Source organism: Monopterus albus, unplaced genomic scaffold (genome assembly GCF_001952655.1).
Source record: "Monopterus albus unplaced genomic scaffold, M_albus_1.0 scaffold181.1, whole genome shotgun sequence".
Taxonomy (NCBI): domain Eukaryota; kingdom Metazoa; phylum Chordata; class Actinopteri; order Synbranchiformes; family Synbranchidae; genus Monopterus; species Monopterus albus.
Genome location: NW_018128061.1, coordinates 653,457 through 675,809, shown reverse-complemented (window position 1 = coordinate 675,809; position 22,353 = coordinate 653,457). Strand labels below are relative to the sequence as shown.

The following is a 22,353-nucleotide window of genomic DNA, read 5'->3' as shown; positions in this document are numbered from 1 at the left end:
TTTTAGAATCTGTGCCAGTAACTGAAAATAAAATTGAAATTGCTGAGCCAGCTGATCAGTCAGAGGCCTTTTTTCAATTTATAGCCATTTTAAAATCTTGTCCTTTTTTGACCTTTGTGTTAATTTTGAAAATGGGCTGTGTGATCTAGTTCATTACTTATCAGTCCACTGCAGGGCTGTGCGCAGACATTTTGGGGTGCAGGTGCTCAAGTTAAAAAAGGCACCCGTCTCACCAACAATTATTTTAAAAAGAAGTTACCTGTGTTAGCACATCGTAAAAAAATGTCCTGCAAAAGGAGCACTTATCAAGACAGAGGGTAAAAGGGGAGGTGCTTAAGCACAACCTGAGGTCATGTGCCTGGTCCATTGTCACTATCAGTCCTCCAGAAAAAAAGGCCAAACATTGCTGTTATGATTTCAATTAAAGGTTGACCCAATTAATATCAGCTACAATATTAAAAGACTACAGAAAAACATATCAAACTCAAAAACTCAACCTGAATAAATGCAACACAAAAGTACAGAAATACAGCAAACCAACCAGCACTGTCAGGGAGCGATACCAGGAGACTTGGAACATACTGTAGGTAACAAGACTAACGAGCAGCGAGAATATGGGATGCAACAAACGAAACACCATAGGTAGAGAACGAGAGTCTGAAATAAGTCCAAAGCCCAAAGGCACAAGGTGTAGAGCCCTATGGGAAAACAGGAGCCCAACAAACCAGGAGAAGGTCATGATAAGGGAGACAAAAAGAGGAGCAGAAGTGAAATGTGATGAACCAGATGAACCAGCAAACTGACTGAGGGGGGTGAAGTGGATGTAAAGGCTGAGGCAGGGAGCCACAGATGAAAGTACTTGGAGGTAATCAATGACCAGAGAAAAGCTGAGGCAGGTGTGAGTGGCACAAGACAGGAAGTCCCTTCAAAATAAGAGTTCAAAACAGGAAGTAGGACAAAACCTTGAGTTGTATTGTTGTAGCAGTAGTAAAACCATGTAGCGTGGTCTTTTAAATTTTCAGTGAATAAAGATTAACACAGCCAGATTTTGTCTATTTACATAGTTCCATGATAAATATAAATAATACAAAATGAATCCAAACTGCAACTGAACAAAACTGTATTCATCCTCCTGAAGTGTTCATGACCTCAGTAAATTAAATCCCCAAAGTCAAACGATGCTTAAACTTGTACCAAGCCTGCATTTTGAGAAACACTCTCCTTTACAGGAGTTAGATGAGAAGACCAATATTATTCACGCATAACTGTAGGCAAAAAGGCAAATAAGTATATTTCCATAACTGTCCAGTTCTGTCTTTTAATGCACCCAGAAGAAGTGTGAATTGTAAACTGCATATAAACTGAATTATTTAGGACTACTGCAGTCAGTGCATGTAAACACACTGTTTCTTGTGTTCATGTCATTAACAGGGTATTTTACATTAGTTTAAACATTATATCTCTTTACAGAAAGAAGACAATGGAAAAGTTGTCACCTCCCTTCCACCCACTCAAAACCAGTTTCTCCAGTCAGGCCTGGGACCAGGACAGGAGTATGAAGTCTCCATCAGCATCGTCAAGAACAGCACCAGAGGACCCCAGACTTTCAAAACAGTCACTACCAGTGGGTTTCAGGCTGTAAACAAATATTTTTAGCACACTGATTGGCTTTGATTTCAATGATGTACTGTATTAGTTATCTAATACAAAAACAAACAGTGTCACAGACTGAGATTCCATAATGAAACGAAGAGTAATGACAGGAAATCCTCTCTGGCGCTCCTCAACTTCATCTAATAGATTTTAGCTAAAGCACAGTAACTCAGCCGAGCATGTTCACGTCATATTTCACTGTCACTAAATCTTGCTCTAACTCCTGTCCTCTGCTCGCTGAAACCTTTATTGCAGTGTTACTCCATACATTACATTGTGGAATGCTTCCAGTTCCTTATGCAATCGGTATGGCACGCCACACCAGACGACCTCCTCTAAGCATGGAAGAGCCATTTAGTTTAACAAGTCCGTGTCGATGGACCTCACTGGGTCTCGCACCACTTTATTTCTGATGTCATTTATTTGTATAAGTTGAAACTAGACACAGCTCCCAGGAATGAGTGAAGTAAGCTTAAACCTTTCATATCCTTTTACCCTCAACAGTCCAAAAGATGTCTCCTCCACATGTAAACACGGGAGATTTGTCCGGCAGTAAACACAGTATGAGAGCGGAAAGGAATCACATTATGTTTCATGATGGCCTTACCTGTTTTGCTATAAGCTAGTGTTTTGTCTTATGAGAGAGCCAGGTTGATTCTTATGAGGGCCGTTTTGTGTATGGACACTAACAAAACAGGTGTGCTCATGTTTGGCCTCGCTCTTGGCCTTTTTCCTGTCATGCAGAGAGGACCTTGGACTCGCACCTACCTAGAATTCTCTTAGCCAGTATTGGGTCTTTGCTAAGCTTTGTCTTATTTGTTCATTTAAAGGCTTTCACTAAGAGAGACTAAATTATTTGTACGGAAATGAAATCTTTTATTTAGTTAAGATCAACTTTACAGACACTCCTCTGCTTACAAGCCTTTAAGGTAATAGGGCGACATTTGGAGAATTTCCCTGGCACCAGTCTCAGTGCTGAAGCTACAGCCAGCAGCTGATCAGATTAGTGTAACAGGAAGGAAACAGCTACATTAGCTACACTAGTGCCTCAAAGTCTCAGTTAACTCATTTCATTCTGACTCTGCTCACGGTAATTAGGCTAACATTGCTAATTAGCACATAACAGAAAGAATAGCTCAGACTAAAGGCTATGTTTGGGTGTATTTGGTCTTAAACTGAGGTGTTAGATAAAGCTGGAAATGTTTCCCTGATGATGGTGTGTCATATAAAGTCAGGATCACCAAAGCTGGTGCAATGCATCCTTGGAGGGGAGTAAGTGTCTGTACCAAATTATTTGTTAAATCCACAATTGCTCTTATAATTAATAGTTCAGAATAATCATACACTAATAATACCAGCCAATTTTGGAGACCAGCAGAGACAGGACAAACAGCTCTTCCTGTCCCTCCATCATCTTAATGATGCTGACTGTTTGCTTTGCATTTGGATTTGTATCAGTTTGTAAACACTGATTTTTATAGTGGGTCTGCTTTTTGCTGTCAGCAATGTGATCATCATTTAGTCGAGGGGGGTGGCTATCATTTCTCTTTGGTTCTTTTCTTTCACTCCCACCCACACCTGGACTCCAGAGATTGACGGCCCTCGGCAGCTGGAAGTGAAGGATGTGACGGACTCCACGGCTCTGGTCAGCTGGTCCCAGTCGGTGGCTCCTATGGACAGAGTCACCATGTTTTACAGCCCCACCTCCAACCCCTCAGATGAAACCACTGTGGAGGTTTTACCACCAAACAAGCAGCACACCATTGACAAACTGAGGCCAGACACTGAGTACACAGTGTCACTCATCTCCAGGAGTGGAGACCTCAGCAGTGACCCTGTCACCACCAAATTCACCACAGGTAGGTGTGTGACAGCAATAATGGAATATTTTCATTTGTTTTAAAGCTGAAGAAAATAAAAAGAAAATATAGAATAACACCAGCTGTGTCCTTTCTGTGTGAACACTACAGTGAAACCAGTATTGCAGCACATGCTAATGTGTGCATACGTTTTACAGCATATGATTATGAATATGTGTACCTTAGAACTGGATGCCCCGAAGCACCTACAGGCCGTGTCCCAGACGGACGACAGCATCACCCTGGAGTGGACCAACAGTCGGGCTGATGTCGGCAGCTATCGGGTGAAGTACAGCCCCATCTCTGGAGTGACTCATGGCGAGGAAGTGTACCCACAGGGGCCAGGAGACACCACAAAAGCTACTATCACTGGTAAGGGTTAAAAGGGTCAACAATGACCTCACACTTAGAGTTAGTGAAACCATGTGACTCCGTTTCCCTCTGTCCCTTCGTACGGCAGGGCTAAGACCAGGGACCGAGTATGGGATCGGTGTGACTGCTGTGAAAGATGAGAGAGAGAGTCTCCCTGCTACTGCAAATGCAGCAACTGGTGAGAGATGTCGCCGAGTGGCTGAACACTTGCTCTTCATGCCCCTTCATAAATACACAGACCGCCATATTTGTTGATATAAATTGGATGATAAAATGAAACTAAAGGGGGGAAAGTGATTTGAGAATTGTGTTACATTTTACACATGCAGCGTGTAAAATGTGTTACCAGTCAGTTTTACACACATTTGTCTTCCTCTGCCAGATATCGATCCTCCCAGAGGTTTTATGAACATAGACTCCACAGACACTTCGCTCACTTTAAAATGGCAGAAACCTCAAGCCAGAATCAGCGGCTACACGCTGATGCACATCTCCAGAGACGGCCAGGTTGAAGAGGTGCAGATCCCGGCCACAGCGTCCAGCTACGTCTTGTCCAACCTGGCTCCTGGAATGAGCTACACCCTCACTTTGACTGCAGAGAGGGGGCACGAGAGGAGCGCACCTGTCACCCTTCCTGCATCCACAGGTGGGTAGGGAATAACTCTGCCAGAGTTTGAGTGTAGAATAAATGATAACACGGCTTCAAAGGAGGATAAACAGTTTGAGTGTAGAATAAATGATAACACACAGCTTCAAAGGAGGATAAAACAGATGACAAACAGTTGATTTTTCCTTCAGCTTAACCTCTCTGTTCTTCACTGTGAGCCTGTTAGTAGTCATTTGCTATATTTTAAATGAATGTCAACCAAATCAATGTAGGCTGGTCGAGACTGGATGACTGGAAATCTGTAGCCAACAAGCACCAAGAAAATGAGATGTCTTTACTACGTAATGATGCTTTCATCACTTTTGTTTTTCTTGTAGCCTCTGTCATATTTTATTTAGCTGGCTCAGACGACCATGAGCTAACGACTCCTACAGGCTCGGAGGACAATGTCATTAGCTTTGCGTATCTAGACCCCTCTGACTCCCAGCTCTCTGGGATGGAGCCTGAGGATGAGCATGGAACGCTTAATATTTCAGGCACCACATCTGATGGATTTGACCCCTCATGGAGACTAAAGGCTCACGGTGTCTATAATAGTTCCACAGTAGAATATAAAGACATGGATGTGAGCGAGGTCCAGCTTCCTGGAGATGCCACTGGCTCTAGAATCGAAGGCCTGACGGCATCGACAGGATATCAAGTAAAACTTTATGAAACAACAAGTAGCCAAAGATCTGCACTACTTGAAGCCGATGCAGTCACAGGTATACGCTTCTCTTTTGGACTGAATATTAATTGGAGACACTTTGTCCTGCTGTTGTTGAATAGCTTCTCTCATCAGAGAAACGTTCTGCTCGGTAGTGACATGATTTGCATGCTGCTATGCAGATAATTTTTCATATAACCAACTGCATTACCTTTGGCATGACACAGTGTGATGTCATTTGACCTTGTCCTATCTGTCATTTGCCAAGGCTTCAGTACTCTGGCAGTTTTCTGCTTCCCAAAACTCAAATAGAAGAAGAAATCTACACTGAGTCGCTGATAGCTTCAGGTACACTGGCTGATCAGATTTCTTTCTGCATTTGATCTTGTAAATACAACTCTCTGAAAGCCTTGTGTCACTAATTCCATCCACATCCATCATCGCCTCAGTCTTATCCATGGACCCTATCCCATGTGACATGGGGCAAGAGGCGGGGTCCACCATGGGCAGGTCTATCACATGCCTTCAGTCTTATTCGCACCAATAAGTGATTGTCTAGCAGTGAATTACACCGTACGTCACTCACATGTTAAGTGACTCAACAGTGTTTCTGTTGGGCAGCAGGAACAAAATGGCTGTGCATGGCTTCTTAACCCATTTGAAGGCAATTGTGTACTTCTACTCTAGTGGACTACTCAGAACCTTCAAATATTAATGGCATTGAATTGTGTCATTAATGCCTTAGCTGTTGCTTGATAATATAAATTGAGGTCACGGCAACAATAAATACACTGGAGACAAGGGCAAATGAAATATTCACAGGAATCAGGAAGCTTAAGTCCAGAACTTAACTCACATTTGAACTGTACCATGTATTCCTATTTTAACCAGGTTTTTTCTTCACAGGTTGTTTTTCAGGTTGAGCAGAACCAGTAATAAATTCATGCTTTAACCTGCCTTTATTCACTGTAGCATCCAAACCTACCTTTTCAGATGGAGTCGCCCCGACAACCCCACAGTCTGCTCTGGAAAATGAAGCAGGTCAAAGCCCAGATCTCCACCGTGCTCCTTCCACCTTAGATAACGATTTGACGACATCTGGGGCTGAGCCTGAAAGCTCGAACCTGGATGTACTGGGCGACCTCACAAATGTTACCTCCTCTAGTGTAAGGCAGGCTTGGTCGGCGCCCGACGAGGCGTTCGATAGCTCTGTGGTGGTGATCAGTGCTGCAGCAGGGGCAGCACAAGCTCAGGTGCCCACACTACCAGGAAGTGTGAGGGATGCTGAGATAGAGGGTTTGTCCCCCTCCACACACTATGATATTACATTGCAAGGGCTGGTGCAAGGAAAGCAATCTTTTCCTCTCAAAGTCTTGGCTGCCTCAGGTACATGGACCAAATATTTCTTTTTCTAGGCATTCATCACAACCCATCTCCAGTTCAGCCATTTCATTTTTATGCTTCTAATATGTCACGATAGCTGCATGATTAATGGTTTTCATTGTTTCAGATTATCTTCTTTAATGTGATCTTTTGTTTTGCTTAAGCCTTATTAACAATGGAGTATTAGGGCCATAGAGAAGGACATTTGGAGATTAAAGGTGTCATTACATTTTAAGATCAGTCATAAATATTTTGAGTACAAAGTTGTAATATTTAAAGATTCAGATCATGAGATTTCCTAGCAGAATATTTTATGATTAAAATCATAATACTTTCTTTTAAAAGGTTTTAATAATTCAAGATTAAATGCATAATATTAAAAAAAAAAAAGAATTTTGGAATTTATCTGTAAAGTTTAAACACTTGTAAGTTTCAAGTTAAATTATTTCTATAAAAGTTGTCATATTTACATACCATTGAAATAAGATTAAAATCATCATATTAAAAAATCTATTTAATATTTAAAGTCATAACATTTTGCAACATTCAGAATTTTTTGTTTGATTTTGATGATTATTTTGAGATAAATCATTTTAAGTTTCAAGTAATATTTCAATATTCAAGTCACTGATTTCACCCTTTTTCTCAAAATATTTTTTCTAGTAAATTTCACATAAATTATGACTTTTGTCTCACAAGTTCTTGCCATATTCTGCTGTTAGTTCAATTTTAATTTGACATCTCTGATCCTTTTTTACCTAAATGTGGTCCTAATGCTCCGTTGTAAAGCTGAAAAGTTCCACGAGAGTAATCTGTGTAATCCATTTTGCCATTCAGTTGACCCAGAGGAGGTGACGCCCGGGGTGTTGAACCTCACCATCTCTGACATTACATGGGACAGCTTCACTGCGTCCTGGAGCCCCACTGGTGGGGACTTTGACAGCTTTGTCATTGAGGTAACAAACTTGAAGAATGTGGAAGAAAGCAACAACCTCACTCTGTCTGGAGACGCCTTCAGCCTGGACATCCTCTGGCTCAGTCCCAACACCAGCTACTTGGTTGGCCTGTATGGGATGTATCAGGGCTCCTTCCTTGAACCCGTGTACAGTGTAGCCACTACAGGTACCTGCAACCTGCAGTGTTGCACAGTTTTGACCTCTGACTCTTTAACTTTCTTTCCAGTGATTTTTTAGCCATCTCTCCATGTCCGTTGGTATCTGTAACGCGTACTAGCCCCTGTGTTGTCCCACTCACAGTGGAGCGTCCACACCTCGTTGCATGAATCAAGACCAACATAATAAACTAATTTTTGTCATCGCTGTCCGTCACCCTGGCCACAGTGTAATCTACTGCTTCACCTTAACCAACATGCCATGAACCAGTCTTTACCCTCCAGCCACTGGTCCTGTCTATCTGAGAGAGGGCACGGTGATGGGTGCCTGTGCCACATCACTGACCCAAGCCAACGCCCCTCAAACGTTCGCCCTTACCCTGAACTGCTGCCTCAATCCCATTTACCAAAGTGCATGAAGCCCCACCCCCATCATCCCCTGCATCGTGGTCAGGTTTGACGCTCTGATGTGCTGCAATGACTGCAAAAGCAAACCAATAACTTTCATCCTCCCCCACCCGTCACACAGTGACAGCGTGACCATCTCATTTCATCCCATCAGCCCTCATCCCGTGTGCAGTCCGTGGTTGCATAAGTGCTCACAGTATGCGTGAGTTCTGTTCGTTTGTGTGGATGGCACCGTGAGACAGTTTAGTTTTGTCCATTCTGATAAAGTTTATTTTCACAGAACTTCAAAGTAAATATCATTATTTTCTTCAGGTGGCAAATGATTAAACCTTCTTTTTCTTATCAAGGTAAAATGCTGATAATGTAATCACAGGTTAACAGTAACTCCACCATGTTTTATATCTGAATGATGTCTAACTTGTCTGCTCTGTGCCTGCATGTAACTGACTATGTAGCTGTCGCTGCATGTCAAATGTTTTTATGTTTCCCTCTGTCCTGTTCTGCTTTGAATTGCTCTGATAACAGATCCACTGCATGATCAAATCCTACTTCTAATATGTGAAACAGATTTTTCTTCTTCCCTAGCCACATTTCCACATTTATATCAACACTTCATTTGTGTAAACTTGCAGGCCAGTATTCATCAGCTGTTTTCCACAGAGGCCTTTTGTGTTTTTTCCTTTGCTATTAGATGTTTGTCCATCTTACTATCGTTATTTCTTCAACAAAGCAAAGTTGTAATTATAATTATGGTGGAGGAACGCAAAACGCTATGCATGTGTTCAGTCTATTATTAAGCTGCTCAGACTATCAAGGATTCCAGGTTGGAGGTGGTGAGTGTCCTATAACACCACACACGTCTATAAGATAAACCAACCAGCTACTGTAGCAGCCGTATAGTACGTATGTAAGTTAGACCTGTGTGTCCCACAAAGTGCTTCTGATGAAACTCTAACCATGGTTTCTTTCTTTAGCGAGTCAGCCAGTGGTTGGCAAACTATTTATCTCAAACCTAACGTCAGAGAGCTTTTCAGTCCTCTGGAACGGCACTAAAGGAGAGTTTGACGGGTTTGTCCTGGAGATTATTGACTCTGATTGGCTGACGGAGCCAAAGGAATATAACATATCCTACAATGTCACTTCCCAGGACGTCACAGGGCTCAGGCCCAGCACTCATTACATAGCCTACCTCTATGGGACAAACAAGGGATCCCGAACAAGCGCTGTCAGTATTGTTGCATCAACAGGTATTTTGATTTAATGTGTATTTCTTATTAATCTTACAAAGAATAGGGATATATGTTATTATCTGCACTGTCAAGTTGACTGGGCCTCTCTGCATACATTAGAGTCAAATACATGCTTTCTATTTCAATCAGTTAATATCTGCCATATTTTTCTTTCCCCTGTAGCTGGAGAACCTGAGTTGTCCAGGCTAGTTGTTTCTAACATTACCTCAGACAGATTCTCTCTGTCGTGGCGAGCAAGAGAGAAGGCTTTTGATAACTTTATAGTAGAAGTCAGAGAGTTTGCTTTGCCCACGCAGGCGATGGGGCGCTCTCTGCCTGGAGACGTGCTCTCCACAGTCATGGCCGGGCTCAAACCGAGCACAAGCTATAACATAAAACTGTACGCCAGCGCTGGTGGCCAGAACACACAGCCTCTGTTTGCTGTAGCTACAACAGGTATCACATTACATGCATTTCTTGACACTGCATGTACCAAATACATGTATCAGCTCTCAGCACAGTATAACTGAAAAGCCATGTTCTGTTTTTTATTCAGAGGATGTCCCACAGTTGGGGCCCATAGCTGCTTCATCTGTGAGTCCACATAATCTCAGCTTGTCCTGGAGCACTGTGTCAGGCCATTTCGATGGCTTTTATATCCGGGTCAGTGACTCTGAGCAGCAGTCTGACACGCTGGAGTTCACGCTGCCCGGCGACATCCGTAACATTACAGTGTCTAACCTGATGGATGCCACAGGCTATGACATTGAGCTGTACGGTATTTCTCACGGGCACCACACTTCCTCTGTGTTCACCCACACCGTCACAGGTACTACGTATTTTACTCATATCTTAAAACACACATGGTTTCCACTTACAACCGCAAGTGATGAGAGTGTTTACATCAAAGATTGAATGGATTGCTGCCAAGTCTGAAACTCATCGAGCACATATTTGACACGCATCATAAGAACCTATTGTTTGTTTGATTTGCTCTTCTGGTTCCTTTTTGTACGTGAATGAAATAATTTGATTTATTAACCTCAAAGAGGTCAGATATGGATGTGAAGTAAGCATGCACAGTTATATTTCTTTTTATAGTTTGTGTTGATGTAGACAAAACTCTCTTTTTTATAGGTTTTGACATAAAAAGCCTACAACTATCGTTTTTATTTTAGATTTCTTGTATGTCATGAACCGTGGCTGTGGCATCTTTACGGATGTGATAAAGGGCCAGCACTGATTAGGCTTTGTTTTTACACTTCATTTATTTTTGGAATGCACACATGGAAGTGTTTGAAGAAGACATCGAGCACTAATCAGGCCTAAAACCTAAAGCCCTGCAGTACCAGTAATGGCCACTAGATGTCTGTGGTTTCTAATCAAAGGCTGTTCTGACAAATGTCTACATCAGTCTTGTCTTCTAATTGTCTTGATAGCATTTGCTTCATTCTTCAGTCACTGTGAGCCCCACTGCATGTTTTTGTTTTGTTTCAAACAGTAAGCCCAAATCCAAGCTTCGAAATGATGCTTTAGAAACATTTGCATGAGGGAAAGGGGGGTTACAGTACACCAATTTTTCTGCAGTCTATAGTAGACCACTATGATGCCTGCCAAATTTGGCGTTTATGTGTTGTGGTTGTCGGATGTTTAATCTGGTGACAGCTTCTTTTTTCCTCTAAAAACCTAATATTGCAAAGGAAGCACAGATTCTTTGATTTGCTTTTGCAACCATTGCACACATCCTCCTCCTAATGGAATCTTGTCCCACATTTGTTCCCCCTCACAAAACAATAAAACCCACTTCCTCCAGCTCCTTTGCCTAAAGTGGAAAACTTGACCGTTTCCAATGTAACCCCCTATGGCTTCCGTGTGTCGTGGGAGGTGAAGCAGCAGCTGCAGCAAGAAGATTTACCCCCTTCGAGCGGTGGCTTCAGCCATTTTCACATAGTGGTGACAGACTCAGGCTGGCTGCTGGAGCCTCAGGAGTTCACTGTGCCAGGAAACCAAAGTCACCTGGACATCTGGGGCCTCATCACCGGCATAGGATATGAGGTCAGGCTGACCGGGGTGTCTGAGTCAGGGCTTCTCTCTCGGCCTCTGACTGCAGTGGCTGTGACAGGTACCACTCACAGTGCGCTGAAAGGCCCCTCGTCTTGCTAAAACCTGCAGTTTCCTGTGTTGTTGCAACCACTGAATATGTCTGATTGTTAAACTTTATGATCCCATTCTGAAGTTTCACAATCACAACTTGGCATAATTCTTTGATATTCATGTTTTTAAAATAATATGGAGTCAAAGGTGTTTTCATGTAATAAAACTGCCCTGAGGATTGATAGGTGATGCTTGATGCCATGTTTTGATGGCGAGGCTTTAGCTCAGCACTGTTCCCTAACCCTAACTCAGATTTATAACAACTCTTTTCCAGAACTTTTCCTTTGATTTAAGCAACTTCTTGGAATGCAGCTTCATCACTGGGAAGAAGAGATGTGGAGCTCCCATCTGTTTCTTCTTACCTCCAAAATATGAGGAAGCACATTTGCTTGTTTCCATATTTTATCTGTGTTTTCCAGTAGCACATAGGTGTGTGTGCACCTTAACACAAATTATGTGTCATATCAATGGATATCTTTTAACGTTGATATGTTTTCATGTTGGTTTATGGATCAGGCCAAACTACAACCCAGTGAGTGGAAAACACTAATACACCAACATGCAATCTGAGCATGAAATGTCAGTTGGTTTAACTTCTAATCTCGTTTGTTTCGTTATCTTTGAATGCACCGGATGCATCGAGGTTGGCCTTGAGGACGCATGGGGACCTCGTCTGGACCGGTTTTTGTGGAAATCCTTCCAACAGATTAGCTAGAGCCCTTTAACTGACATAAATAAACACCAGTAAAAAGCATCTTGTCTGTTTAACTTCCTGTGCATCTGTGTTTCTGACTAATTTAAACTAACGGACGCCTGAGCATGGCAGATCAAAGGTGGTGGACAAACAGACTGGAATGTAACCCTGTCTGCCACTTTCTGGCCTAATTTCTGACTTCTTCCAAACTGACGTCTTTGGCCTTCTCTCACAAGTTCTGAATAGTGCTGGGAAGACAATGTTATGTTTCCTTGTCTAACCAGAGGCTGAGCCGGAGGTGGAGCATCTCTTTATCTCAGACATCACAGCTGATGGCTTCCGTCTGTCATGGACGGCTGATGAAGACACGTTTGACAGATTTGTGATAAAAATAAGAGACGGCAAAAGATTAGCTCATCCCCAGGAGTACAGCGTCCACGGTGATGAACGAACCATGGTTTTAACTGGACTCATGAGCGCCACCGAATATGAAATCGAGCTTTATGGAGCCAAATTGGGCACACGCTCCCAGCCTATTAATGGGGTTGCTCAGACAGGTACTGTATATGAAACCACTGCAAAGTGTTTAGTTTTGTACTAACCATTAAACTCTCTGCATTTTTGGGTGTGACATCTGCTGTCAGAGCTGGACCCACTGTCCATCCAATCACCCTTATTCCTCCGTGTCTGTCTCTAATGGAAAATGGTCTTTTGGGAAACACTAGCTCAACTTTAATTTGGATCCCTTGAGCCAAAGGTTCTCAGTTTTTTTTCTTGCAGTGTTTAAGGCATATTTTCCTCATTAATTCACTTCTTTTCCTGCTTTCCTGTCTGTGCATATCCATTTGCACTTTGCTAGGCCTGAGCAACCCAAGAGGACTTCACTTCTCTGACGTGACTGACTCCTCAGCTGTAGTTCACTGGTCCATGCCTGTCTCTCCAGTGGATAACTTCCACATCACCTATGTGCCCTTTGAAGGAGGTAAGCTGTCAGTCAGGGTTATTGCATGTCTATAGTTCTTTACTGGGTTGAATTTGATTACGGTGTGGACACACCTCATTCAATGCTCTTTCTTTGTTTCTATTTTTTTTTTACATTGTAGATAAAAACTGAAGTACTATAAAATAACATGGACTTATTTAAAAAGCAAATCTGTAACTAAAGCAAAAATATCTTTTAAATCTTTAATTATTCAAAGAGCTTTGCGTGCACTCTCTCAACCACACCTGTTCACTGATAGGCAGTCCAGGTACCTGCCTCATGAAGCTGGTTAAGAATTTACCAGTTCTGTGCAAAGCTGTCATTAAGAAGAAGAGTCCAAAACATTGGCTGGTACGGTAGTTAATTTTAGTTTTCTTCTCCTATGTAGATATTTAAATGAAAGCTTAATTTAACTAATTCTAGCTGTGCTGGTCAGCTCTGGGATGTTGGTGATCTCACAAAACCCAGATTATATCTCCATGTCTCAATCCAAGATCAAAATAAACCATGGTGGGAACATAAAGCTACACCACATCATGATTATTTATGTGGAGTGATCAGTATTTTCTTTTTTCATGACTCCTCCTGGACTCAGTAGCCATGAAATGTACAGGTATTCATGTTTCCAGAGGTTGAAACCTAATGATTTTTTTCTATCTTGTTTTCTTTTCACTCCAAAGATAAAGTTTATAATCATCCAACACAATACAAATAAAATCCCCAGTAGTCTAGGATAGTACAGCTTAGTTATGGAAAGTGAAAATGCACTGGTTGGGAAAAAAAACCAACCTCTAAAGAATCTGGCCACTTATCATTTTCACATGGACACTGTCATTTTATATTAGTGGGGGACCCATTTTTAGTTCTCTCTCCTCTACAGGAAGCCCAAAGACAGTGACTGTGGATGGCAGCGTGTTCAAGGTTTTACTGCCCAGCATGTTTCCTGGCAAGACGTACCAAGTGACCGTCAGTGCCGTGAAGGGTCTGGAGGAAAGTGACCCCAGCACTGACACTATCACCACAGGTTGGCTTTCAGTCCTTCTGACTTGTAGTGACGTTACAGTAGAAAATTAAATTCAAGCCATTTCTTTTGGGTCTGTGTCTGTGTCCTCCAGCTCTGGACAGACCTCAGGGTTTGACTGCAGTGAATGTCACTGACACCTCAGCGCTTCTGCTGTGGCAGCCGTGTGTGGCCACTGTTGATGCTTACGTCATTACCTACAGTGCAAATAGAGGTGGGTTTTTCTTTTCAGTTATTCTTGCTGTTTATAGTAATGTTTACCTGTTCTAAATCAGTGACTCAGCATTGCCTTCCTGTGAGTGATGTGGGTGTGCCCTGCCTTGCAGTGTCCCCAAAGGTGGAGTCTGTTTCTGGGAACACCGTGGAGTTTGAGATGGGCTCCCTGGAGCCAGGAACCCACTACACAGTTGGAGTTCATGCTATGAAAGAAGCTCAGAAGAGTGAATCTGCCGTTACTGATTTCATCACCGGTGGGTTTGGAAGGGAAACGTGACCTGAAGCTGTTAATTCAAGTGGATATTTTACAGTAACAGTGTGTCAAGTGATGAACCATCTGAGCGTTATCATGTGAATCTACAGCTGAATCTTACAAAGCTTTATAGCGTTTCAGCTCATTTAGTGTTCAGACCACAGATTTATATTTCCTTCACAAGTTGGTAGAGAACAAAAGAGGGTTAATATTGGACTTACATGTCTCCAAATGACTGAATACTATGTTTCACAGCTGGTGATATATCAGTGTTGTGTTCACAGTGTGTTCCTGCTGCCCCCAGGTGTCCAAAAACTCAATGCAGGTTTAATGAATGATGACTCTACAGTGTGACGTTGTATTTACAGTTGTGGACCCTCCTCGTGATCTGACAGCTATCAACGTCCAGAGTGACAGCGCTACTCTCACATGGAAACCTCCACATGCCGCCGTCACCGGTTACACACTCACCTTCTCTTCTGTTGATGGTACAATCAGGGTACGTACTGTACAACCCCACATCCGTTAAATCACTGACAAACAGCAGTGGCTTTGCTTGTGAAAACCCAAACCCACACTGTATTAACTCACTGTTGCTGAGGATAAATTGATTTCCTAACATCTTAACATTGCTTTGAGTTTATACCAATGTGGAATGAAAATCAATTAGAAACACGAGTGCATTCAAGGAAACTACCCGAGGAGTCATTTTTCAAATCCAGAAACTACCAAACTCACATCATCTTGTTCTTGTTTGTATTCAGATTCATGTTCCGTCACTGTGGCACATGAATGCAAGACACTCTGGGCATGAACAGCCAAATTATAAATAAATCCAAAAATAAAAGTAACACTATTTTTCCTGTGATCTGTCTTTTAGCTGTTTTCTGTAGCCCACTAATATGAATATAAACCAGGCCCAATCAAAGTGAGTGGTATTCTATGGAAACTGGTTAGCAGTAATGCAAATTATCCAGATTTTATGGTGAAATCTGCAGAGTGGTCCTGCTCCTTGCAAATGCTTTGTGTTTGTATGTGTGTGCATGGATTCAGGAAGTGGTGCTAAGCCCCACAGCCTCCTCTTACAGCATGACTCAGCTACTGGGCTCTACAAAGTACAGCGTCAGACTACAGGCCATGGCTGGAGCCCAGAGGAGCCGTCATGTAACCACCATCTTCACCACCAGTAAGGAGGGAAACATGCACATACACTACATGCTTTGTTTTTGTTTTTAGCCATTACATTTATTCAAGTGCTGCACTTAAGGACAATTTGAGGCACTTGTGCTTTAGTTGAGCTACGTTCTACTTCTACTCCACTACATCTCAGAGAGAAACGTACTTTTTATTCCACTACATTTATCTGATAGCTGTTGTTACTGCTTATTTTATTTTACATAAACAAGGTCTGATAAACTTTGGTTGCTTAAGGAACCAAAAGCAAATTTGGCTGGTAATACTGTAGTAAGTAATATTTTTAATTTTACATGTAATGAAGTAGTTTTACACTGCGGTATTGCTACTTTTACCTAAGTACTTCTGAGTACTTTCCCCCTTGTGTCTGTCAGCTTTAGTCAACACAACTAGACTTGCTGCTACTTTCTGAGCTGTGAATGAGCTGGTGGATGGTGTCTGGTGTCTAGAAGCACATTAAAAAGATATTACTTCTTCTCAAGCAAATTCTATCCCAGGCTGATCACCTGTGATTGGTTTTCAGTCTGCCTGAGCTGCTCTCTGTGGAAAAACCTTTCTTTCCAAAGCCCTTTCCCTCACATTTTACTGTATATTGTCTGGCACCGAGATGAAAACAAAGCAACGGTGTCCTCTCAGGTCTCTGAGATGATGTGATTTGAATGGGTTCTTTTTAGTTGGACAGTTGCACAGACTCCCCAGGGACTGCGCTCAGATTTTACTGAATGGAGAGACGACCTCTGGTGTGTTCACCATCTATGTGGGCGGAGAGGAGAGCCAGCCCATCCAGGTTTACTGTGACATGACCACAGATGGCGGAGGATGGATGGTGAGTAAATCAATCTGCTGGAATCCAGTTAAAGGCCGTGTTGAATAGAATATGATCATACCAGTGCCTGTTTTTCTAATGATAGACACTGACCTCGGCTCTGCTCGTTGTGATTACTGTGAAGCTGCTGTGACTCTCATGAAAGTCAGTCCTCCTCAGGTTTTCCTTCGACGCCAGAATGGAAAGCTGGACTTCTTCAGGAACTGGAAGAACTACACCGCTGGATTCGGTAACATGAATGATGAGTTCTGGCTGGGTAAGAGCGCTCATCTTCTCACCTTATATACACCTCCCCGCTCTCTCCCTTGCTCCTGACTCACACATATTAAACTGGTTTTCTAGGTCTTCCCAGTCTCCATAAAATCACATCTTCTGGTTATTATGAGCTACGAGTGGACTTGAGGGACAAGGGGGAATCAGCCTACGCTCAGTATGACAATTTCACAATCGCAGAGCCAAGAACACGTTATAAAATCAACATAGGAGCATATAGTGGAACAGCAGGTAGGTATTACTTTAAAGGAATAGTCTGGCATTTTGGGAGCGAAGCTGCTGAGAGTTAGTTGAGGAGATCTATGGCACCTGACGGGGACATTTTTGTGATGCACTCAATCCTTAATTTTCACATAATAGTATTAAATGGTATAATATGTTTAATATGCGTTCATTTTCTTTTGCAGATTTTTTGTAATTTGATTAAAAATTTTGCCATGTTTGGATGGAAACTTGGCTCATGGCCTGCCAGTTAGCTTAGCTTAGCATAAAGACTGGAAACAAGGGGAAACAGCTAGCCTGGTCCTGTCCAGTGGTTAAAACAAGAAAACCTGCTTGCCAGTACCTGTGATACTAATTAATGCTTTGCATTTATTTAATTGATACCAAAACAAACTTGCAGTTAATCCCCACAAAACCTGGACCTGACATTTTACACTTTGCTGCTTTTATGCTAAGATAAGCTAACTAAATGTCCAGACATGAGGGTGGTATTGATCTTGTCGCTGAAGAAGCATATTTCTAAAAATGTTGAACTGTTCCTTTATGAAAAGCTGGTTTAATTAATCTAATTGAATGCATTTGCATGCATAACCATGAGCTGTGTTTTCTTCACCAGGTGACTCCTTGTCCTACCACCAGGGTCGGCCTTTCTCCACCTTCGACAACGATAATGATATTGCTGTCACCAACTGCGCCTTGTCCTACAAAGGTGCCTTTTGGTATAAAAACTGTCATCGTGTCAACCTCATGGGGAAATATGGTGACACCAGTCACAGTAAGGTATGAACTGTTTTATTTCTTTCTTGTTCAGGGAAATGTGTCTCTTTACCCACTTAAATCGTACTGGTTGGGGACGTGTGCTCACATTATTTCCTCTACTGTCCTGCTGATGGTTTATTTGCTCTATTCTAATATCACTATTTTGAATCTTGAGTCCTATTTTCATGTTTTAACACTTGAGCTTGTTCTGTGAATTAACTCTACTTTACTTTTAAAAAGTTTTCTCCAACTGAAATATTGAGGGAACTATGTAAGCAAGCAAGCAAAATGTATTTATATAGCACTTTTCTAAACCTATGTTACAAGGTGCTTTACAGTAAAACATACAAAATAATACCTGATAAATCACATCTACACAATAGAATAATAACAGAAAAAATGTATAATCAAAAACAAATGCATTAGTCAGGGACGTTGTTAAAGGCCTGTGAATACAAGTGTGTTTTAAGGAGTGATCTAAAAACAGTTGGGTTTGGAGCAGATCTAATATCCCGTGGCAGACTATTCCACAGTATAGGAGCCCAAACTGAAAAAGCTCCCCAATGTTTCAATCAAGCTCAGACATATACGAAGGTGGTAGACCATGTACAGCCTTATAGACAAACATCAACGATTTAAAATCAATCCTAAAACAAACTGGAAGCCAGTGGACTGAAGCAAGAACTGGAGCTATATGCTCATGACGCCGTGTATTAGTCAGAAGACGAGCAGCTGCATTTTGGACCAACTGGAGCAGGGACAATGAAGCTTGAGAAATGCCAGTGTATAGCCCATTACAATAATCAAGTCTAGAGCTAATAAAGGCATGAATTGCCTTTTCAAAATCACTAAAAGAAAGAAAGTGTTTAACCTTAGCCAGTGGTCTCAACTGAAAAAGGTTTTAGGTCGAACCGATTGACATCTCTGGCCATTACTGACCTAATGGAGGACATAACAAGTGCTATGGATGAGAGGAAATATACGATGGGAATATTTATTGACCTAAAAAAAGCATTTGACACAATCAATCATGAGTTATTAATGGATAAGTTAGAAAAATATGGGATCAGGGGATACCATACTTAGAGTATGGCGTTGAAAACTGGGGAAATACATACAAAAGCTCACTTCAACCATTGTATATATTACAAAAAAAGAGCGATAAGAATTGTGCATAAGATGGGGTACAGGGATCACACATGTAGCTTTCATACAGTCTAAATTGTTAAAATTGTTTGATTTAGTGGGATATCAGACTGCTGTGTTTATGTATAAAGCCAGGAACAATTTATTACCTGGTGGAATTCAAAAACTATTTAATGAAAGGGAAGGGGGATACAATTTAAGGGGTCAGTTAAATTTAAAAATTCATGCTATACGTACAACCAAAAAAAGATTTTGTATTTCCATAAGTGGGGTAAAACTATGGAATAATTTAAGTGTAGACATAAAAAACAGTAATAGAATTGACGAGTTTAAACACAAATATAAAGGTATGTGTCAATCAAGATATATGCAAGAACAGGTTTAATGATTAATTAGATGGAACATTGTGGGTGTGGTGTACATTTTGTAACCATTCTTTAGTATATTACTTGTGTGATGTAAGAATGTTAACACTGTTAAAATCTTTTTTTAGTATAATATGTGTGGCGTAGAAGTGAATCATTTACTGCTTGCAAACCAATGATGGTAAGATGATGTCATGGGGTAGGACTAGATAAGTCTAACTTCTTCCTACTCCATTCAAGCATGTACTAGGTATAAGCACATTGATATTGGATTATGTGTAAAATTAGGTGTGTTGTCATATCAACTGTTTTACTTGCTTGAAAGTATAAATCAAATCAAAAAAAGCTGGCCTTGACCACAGATTTGATCTGTTCATCCAGCTTAAGAACACTATCAAATATCACCCCATGGATGTATGTATCTGCTTGCTTTTCACCTTCAGTGTAATAAAAAAAAAAATCCAGTTCCAGCAGAATTCCCTGTGTGTCCATAAACTGGTGCAAGGAAATACAACTCTGATATGTTAGATGTTCCACTGTCCCCTGATCTACATTCTTCTTTTTTGCACAGGGCATCAACTGGTTCCACTGGAAGGGCCACGAACACGCCATTGAATTTGCAGAGATGAAGATTAGACCAGCCAACTTCAGAAATTTTGAGAGCAGAAAAAAGCGATCATAGACTCATGAATCCCCTCCTCTTGTGCACCTCATCTCCATCCCCCTGAGCCTTGTCAGCAGTTGTCACACAAACTGAGGCAGTCACAGTCACACTGGCCGTAATTACATTTTGGATGTGAGACCCAAACCCAGTAACATTACACCAAAGAATTAAATGAAAATCAAATTAGTTGTGCTTTGTGTTGCCATCCCAGTTTGACACTGTTGTATGTGTGATGATATTTCAGTGTCCCAAGAGAAAGTGGCTGTTGAATTTGAGTGTGAATGGACATGCAGAACTTCTGTTACTGGGACCAGCCAGCTGTATTCATAGGACAAGTCATTGTAAAATTGTGTAAATGGATCAGTTATAATATGTCAAGGGCACATAGCCACAAGGTTTCAGGCCGCTCATACCCACCACCGTAATGGACAGACAATTCAGAGCTGTTAACAGTGACTAAAATTATCAAATGATGATAAACAGAATTAACTCCATTAGATATTGTCATGTTTACTGTACAACCAAGAGAACCTTCCACTAATACCACTGAATTCATATTTAAATTCTGGTTTACCTATTTTGATAGAAAACAAATGATGCTCTGTAACCTGCAAATAAAATGTTCATTTGATAAAACCGTGCATGTTTGAGCTCTTTCTAAAATCTTTTCCACGTACACTCCAGCAGATGGCAGTGTTCACTCTCTGTGCAGCACCGGGTGGGCATGCACTGTGTGATGCATGTGGCTGTCTGTTGCTACTGTATTTTATAGAGAAGTACCAGAACTATTCATTATTCAGAACACATTCAGCTCTTCAAAAGTCTTAAAGCTAACTGATCTCAGTTTCAGTATACAAACATTTAATCAGTGCTTAAAGCTAACTGATCTCAGTTTCAGTGGCGAAGCCCTCAGAAATGATTTAAAAGTCTGGTAACACCTTATTTTATACTCCCAGACTTAGCATGTGTAGGAAGTATACAAACATTTAATCAGTAGGACCAGCCAGCTGTATTCATAGGACAAGTCATTGTAAAATTGTGTAAATGGATCAGTTATAATATGTCAAGGGCACATAGCCACAAGGTTTCAGGCCACTCATACCCACCACCGTAATGGACAGACAATTCAGAGCTGTTAACAGTGACTAAAATTATCAAATGATGATAAACAGAATTAACTCCATTAGATATTGTCATGTTTACTGTACAACCAAGAGAACCTTCCACTAATACCACTGAATTCATATTTAAATTCTGGTTTACCTATTTTGATAGAAAACAAATGATGCTCTGTAACCTGCAAATAAAATGTTCATTTGATAAAACCGTGCATGTTTGAGCTCTTTCTAAAATCTTTTCCACGTACACTCCAGCAGATGGCAGTGTTCACTCTCTGTGCAGCACCGGGTGGGCATGCACTGTGTGATGCATGTGGCTGTCTGTTGCTACTGTATTTTATAGAGAAGTACCAGAACTATTCATTATTCAGAACACATTCAGCTCTTCAAAAGTCTTAAAGCTAACTGATCTCAGTTTCAGTATACAAACATTTAATCAGTGGTTTACAAGAAATTATATCCTGCAGTAGAAAGTGTTTATTAATGTATTGATCTTCTTGTAGACACCCATAAGTACAGGCTGGTGTGTAAGCAGATAATAAAATATAATGTTTTAGGAGAAGTTGATTGGTGTTAAATACTGTACATTATTAAACAGTTTATTAAATGTTTGTATACCAAATAGGGGGATTTAAAGTGCTACCAAAGATTTTAAATGTCATTCACTTGAATATTTTTCTTTTGCGGAGCAGCAACCTCAGACCGGCGCCATCACTGCTGCTGCTCCTGGGAAGTTCAGCTACTCATAAAATGTCCATTTTAGCACCTTGTCTTATTCAGCCCTTTGGTTTTTTGCCACTTATCCAGGGTCCAGATTGTGCTAATTGATTTGCCAGGCAGGAAGAGACATGAATATCAGTTTGCACTCAGAATAAGTAAGGTCTTATTGTCCCTATTGGCTTTCAATGATTCTGTATAACTCTGTGTGCTGTCAAAAGTATTTTAATTTGGTGAACATTGTGACTGGTGACTTTACTGTCAAAGCTTAGTATCGTGTATGTTTACAGAAGTCTTATTTCATAAATAGATTAGACTGAGTACAATAGTCCTGTTCTAGTTTAGGTTAAAATCAATCTTATCTTTCTTATGCAACTTGTGCCCTTTGGAGCCTTTTGTGCAACCCACAGCAGATTTGCAA

The 22,353-nt window shown here is 41.2% G+C and overlaps 2 protein-coding genes across 5 annotated transcripts in view; both read left to right on the top strand.

The window, feature by feature from the left end:
• Nucleotides 1–20,699, top strand: part of LOC109969769 (tenascin-like) — a 43,599-nt gene extending 22,900 nt beyond the window's left edge. For 2 of the 4 annotated variants that reach the window (XM_020616906.1, XM_020616907.1), the window contains 17 exons: nt 1,471–1,624; nt 3,243–3,512; nt 3,699–3,884; nt 3,973–4,062; nt 4,267–4,530; nt 12,461–12,733; nt 13,036–13,158; nt 14,039–14,182; nt 14,274–14,393; nt 14,506–14,649; nt 15,017–15,147; nt 15,702–15,834; nt 16,517–16,668; nt 16,828–16,924; nt 17,011–17,172; nt 17,780–17,943; nt 20,005–20,699. In XM_020616906.1, the coding sequence (XP_020472562.1) occupies nt 1,471–1,624; nt 3,243–3,512; nt 3,699–3,884; nt 3,973–4,062; nt 4,267–4,530; nt 12,461–12,733; nt 13,036–13,158; nt 14,039–14,182; nt 14,274–14,393; nt 14,506–14,649; nt 15,017–15,147; nt 15,702–15,834; nt 16,517–16,668; nt 16,828–16,924; nt 17,011–17,172; nt 17,780–17,943; nt 20,005–20,115 (2,718 nt within the window). In that variant the 3' untranslated portion in view covers nt 20,116–20,699. Of the gene's footprint in view, nt 1–1,470; nt 1,625–3,242; nt 3,513–3,698; nt 3,885–3,972; nt 4,063–4,266; nt 4,531–4,868; nt 5,256–6,190; nt 6,584–7,417; nt 7,703–12,460; nt 12,734–13,035; nt 13,159–14,038; nt 14,183–14,273; nt 14,394–14,505; nt 14,650–15,016; nt 15,148–15,701; nt 15,835–16,516; nt 16,669–16,827; nt 16,925–17,010; nt 17,173–17,779; nt 17,944–20,004 lie in introns of all 4 variants that reach the window. The other 2 variants (XM_020616909.1, XM_020616908.1) reach the window with 2 other exon arrangements.
• On the top strand, nt 9,266–11,228 carry LOC109969770 (tenascin-like). Its single transcript, XM_020616910.1, has 2 exons — nt 9,266–9,784; nt 9,885–11,228. Exons 1-2 carry the CDS (start codon nt 9,649–9,651, stop codon nt 10,241–10,243), a joined length of 495 nt encoding a protein of 164 aa, XP_020472566.1. The 5' UTR covers nt 9,266–9,648; the 3' UTR covers nt 10,244–11,228.
• Nucleotides 20,700–22,353: the final 1,654 nt, after the last annotated feature.

Bases quoted from the DNA above. Each gene is read 5' to 3' on its own strand.
- LOC109969770 (XM_020616910.1), top strand. From the start codon at position 9,649: ATGGGGCGCTCTCTGCCTGGAGACGTGCTCTCCACAGTCATGGCCGGG. The intron at 9,785-9,884 runs GTATCACATTAC...TTTTTTATTCAG, and splicing joins GTTTGCTGTAGCTACAACAG to AGGATGTCCCACAGTTGGGG.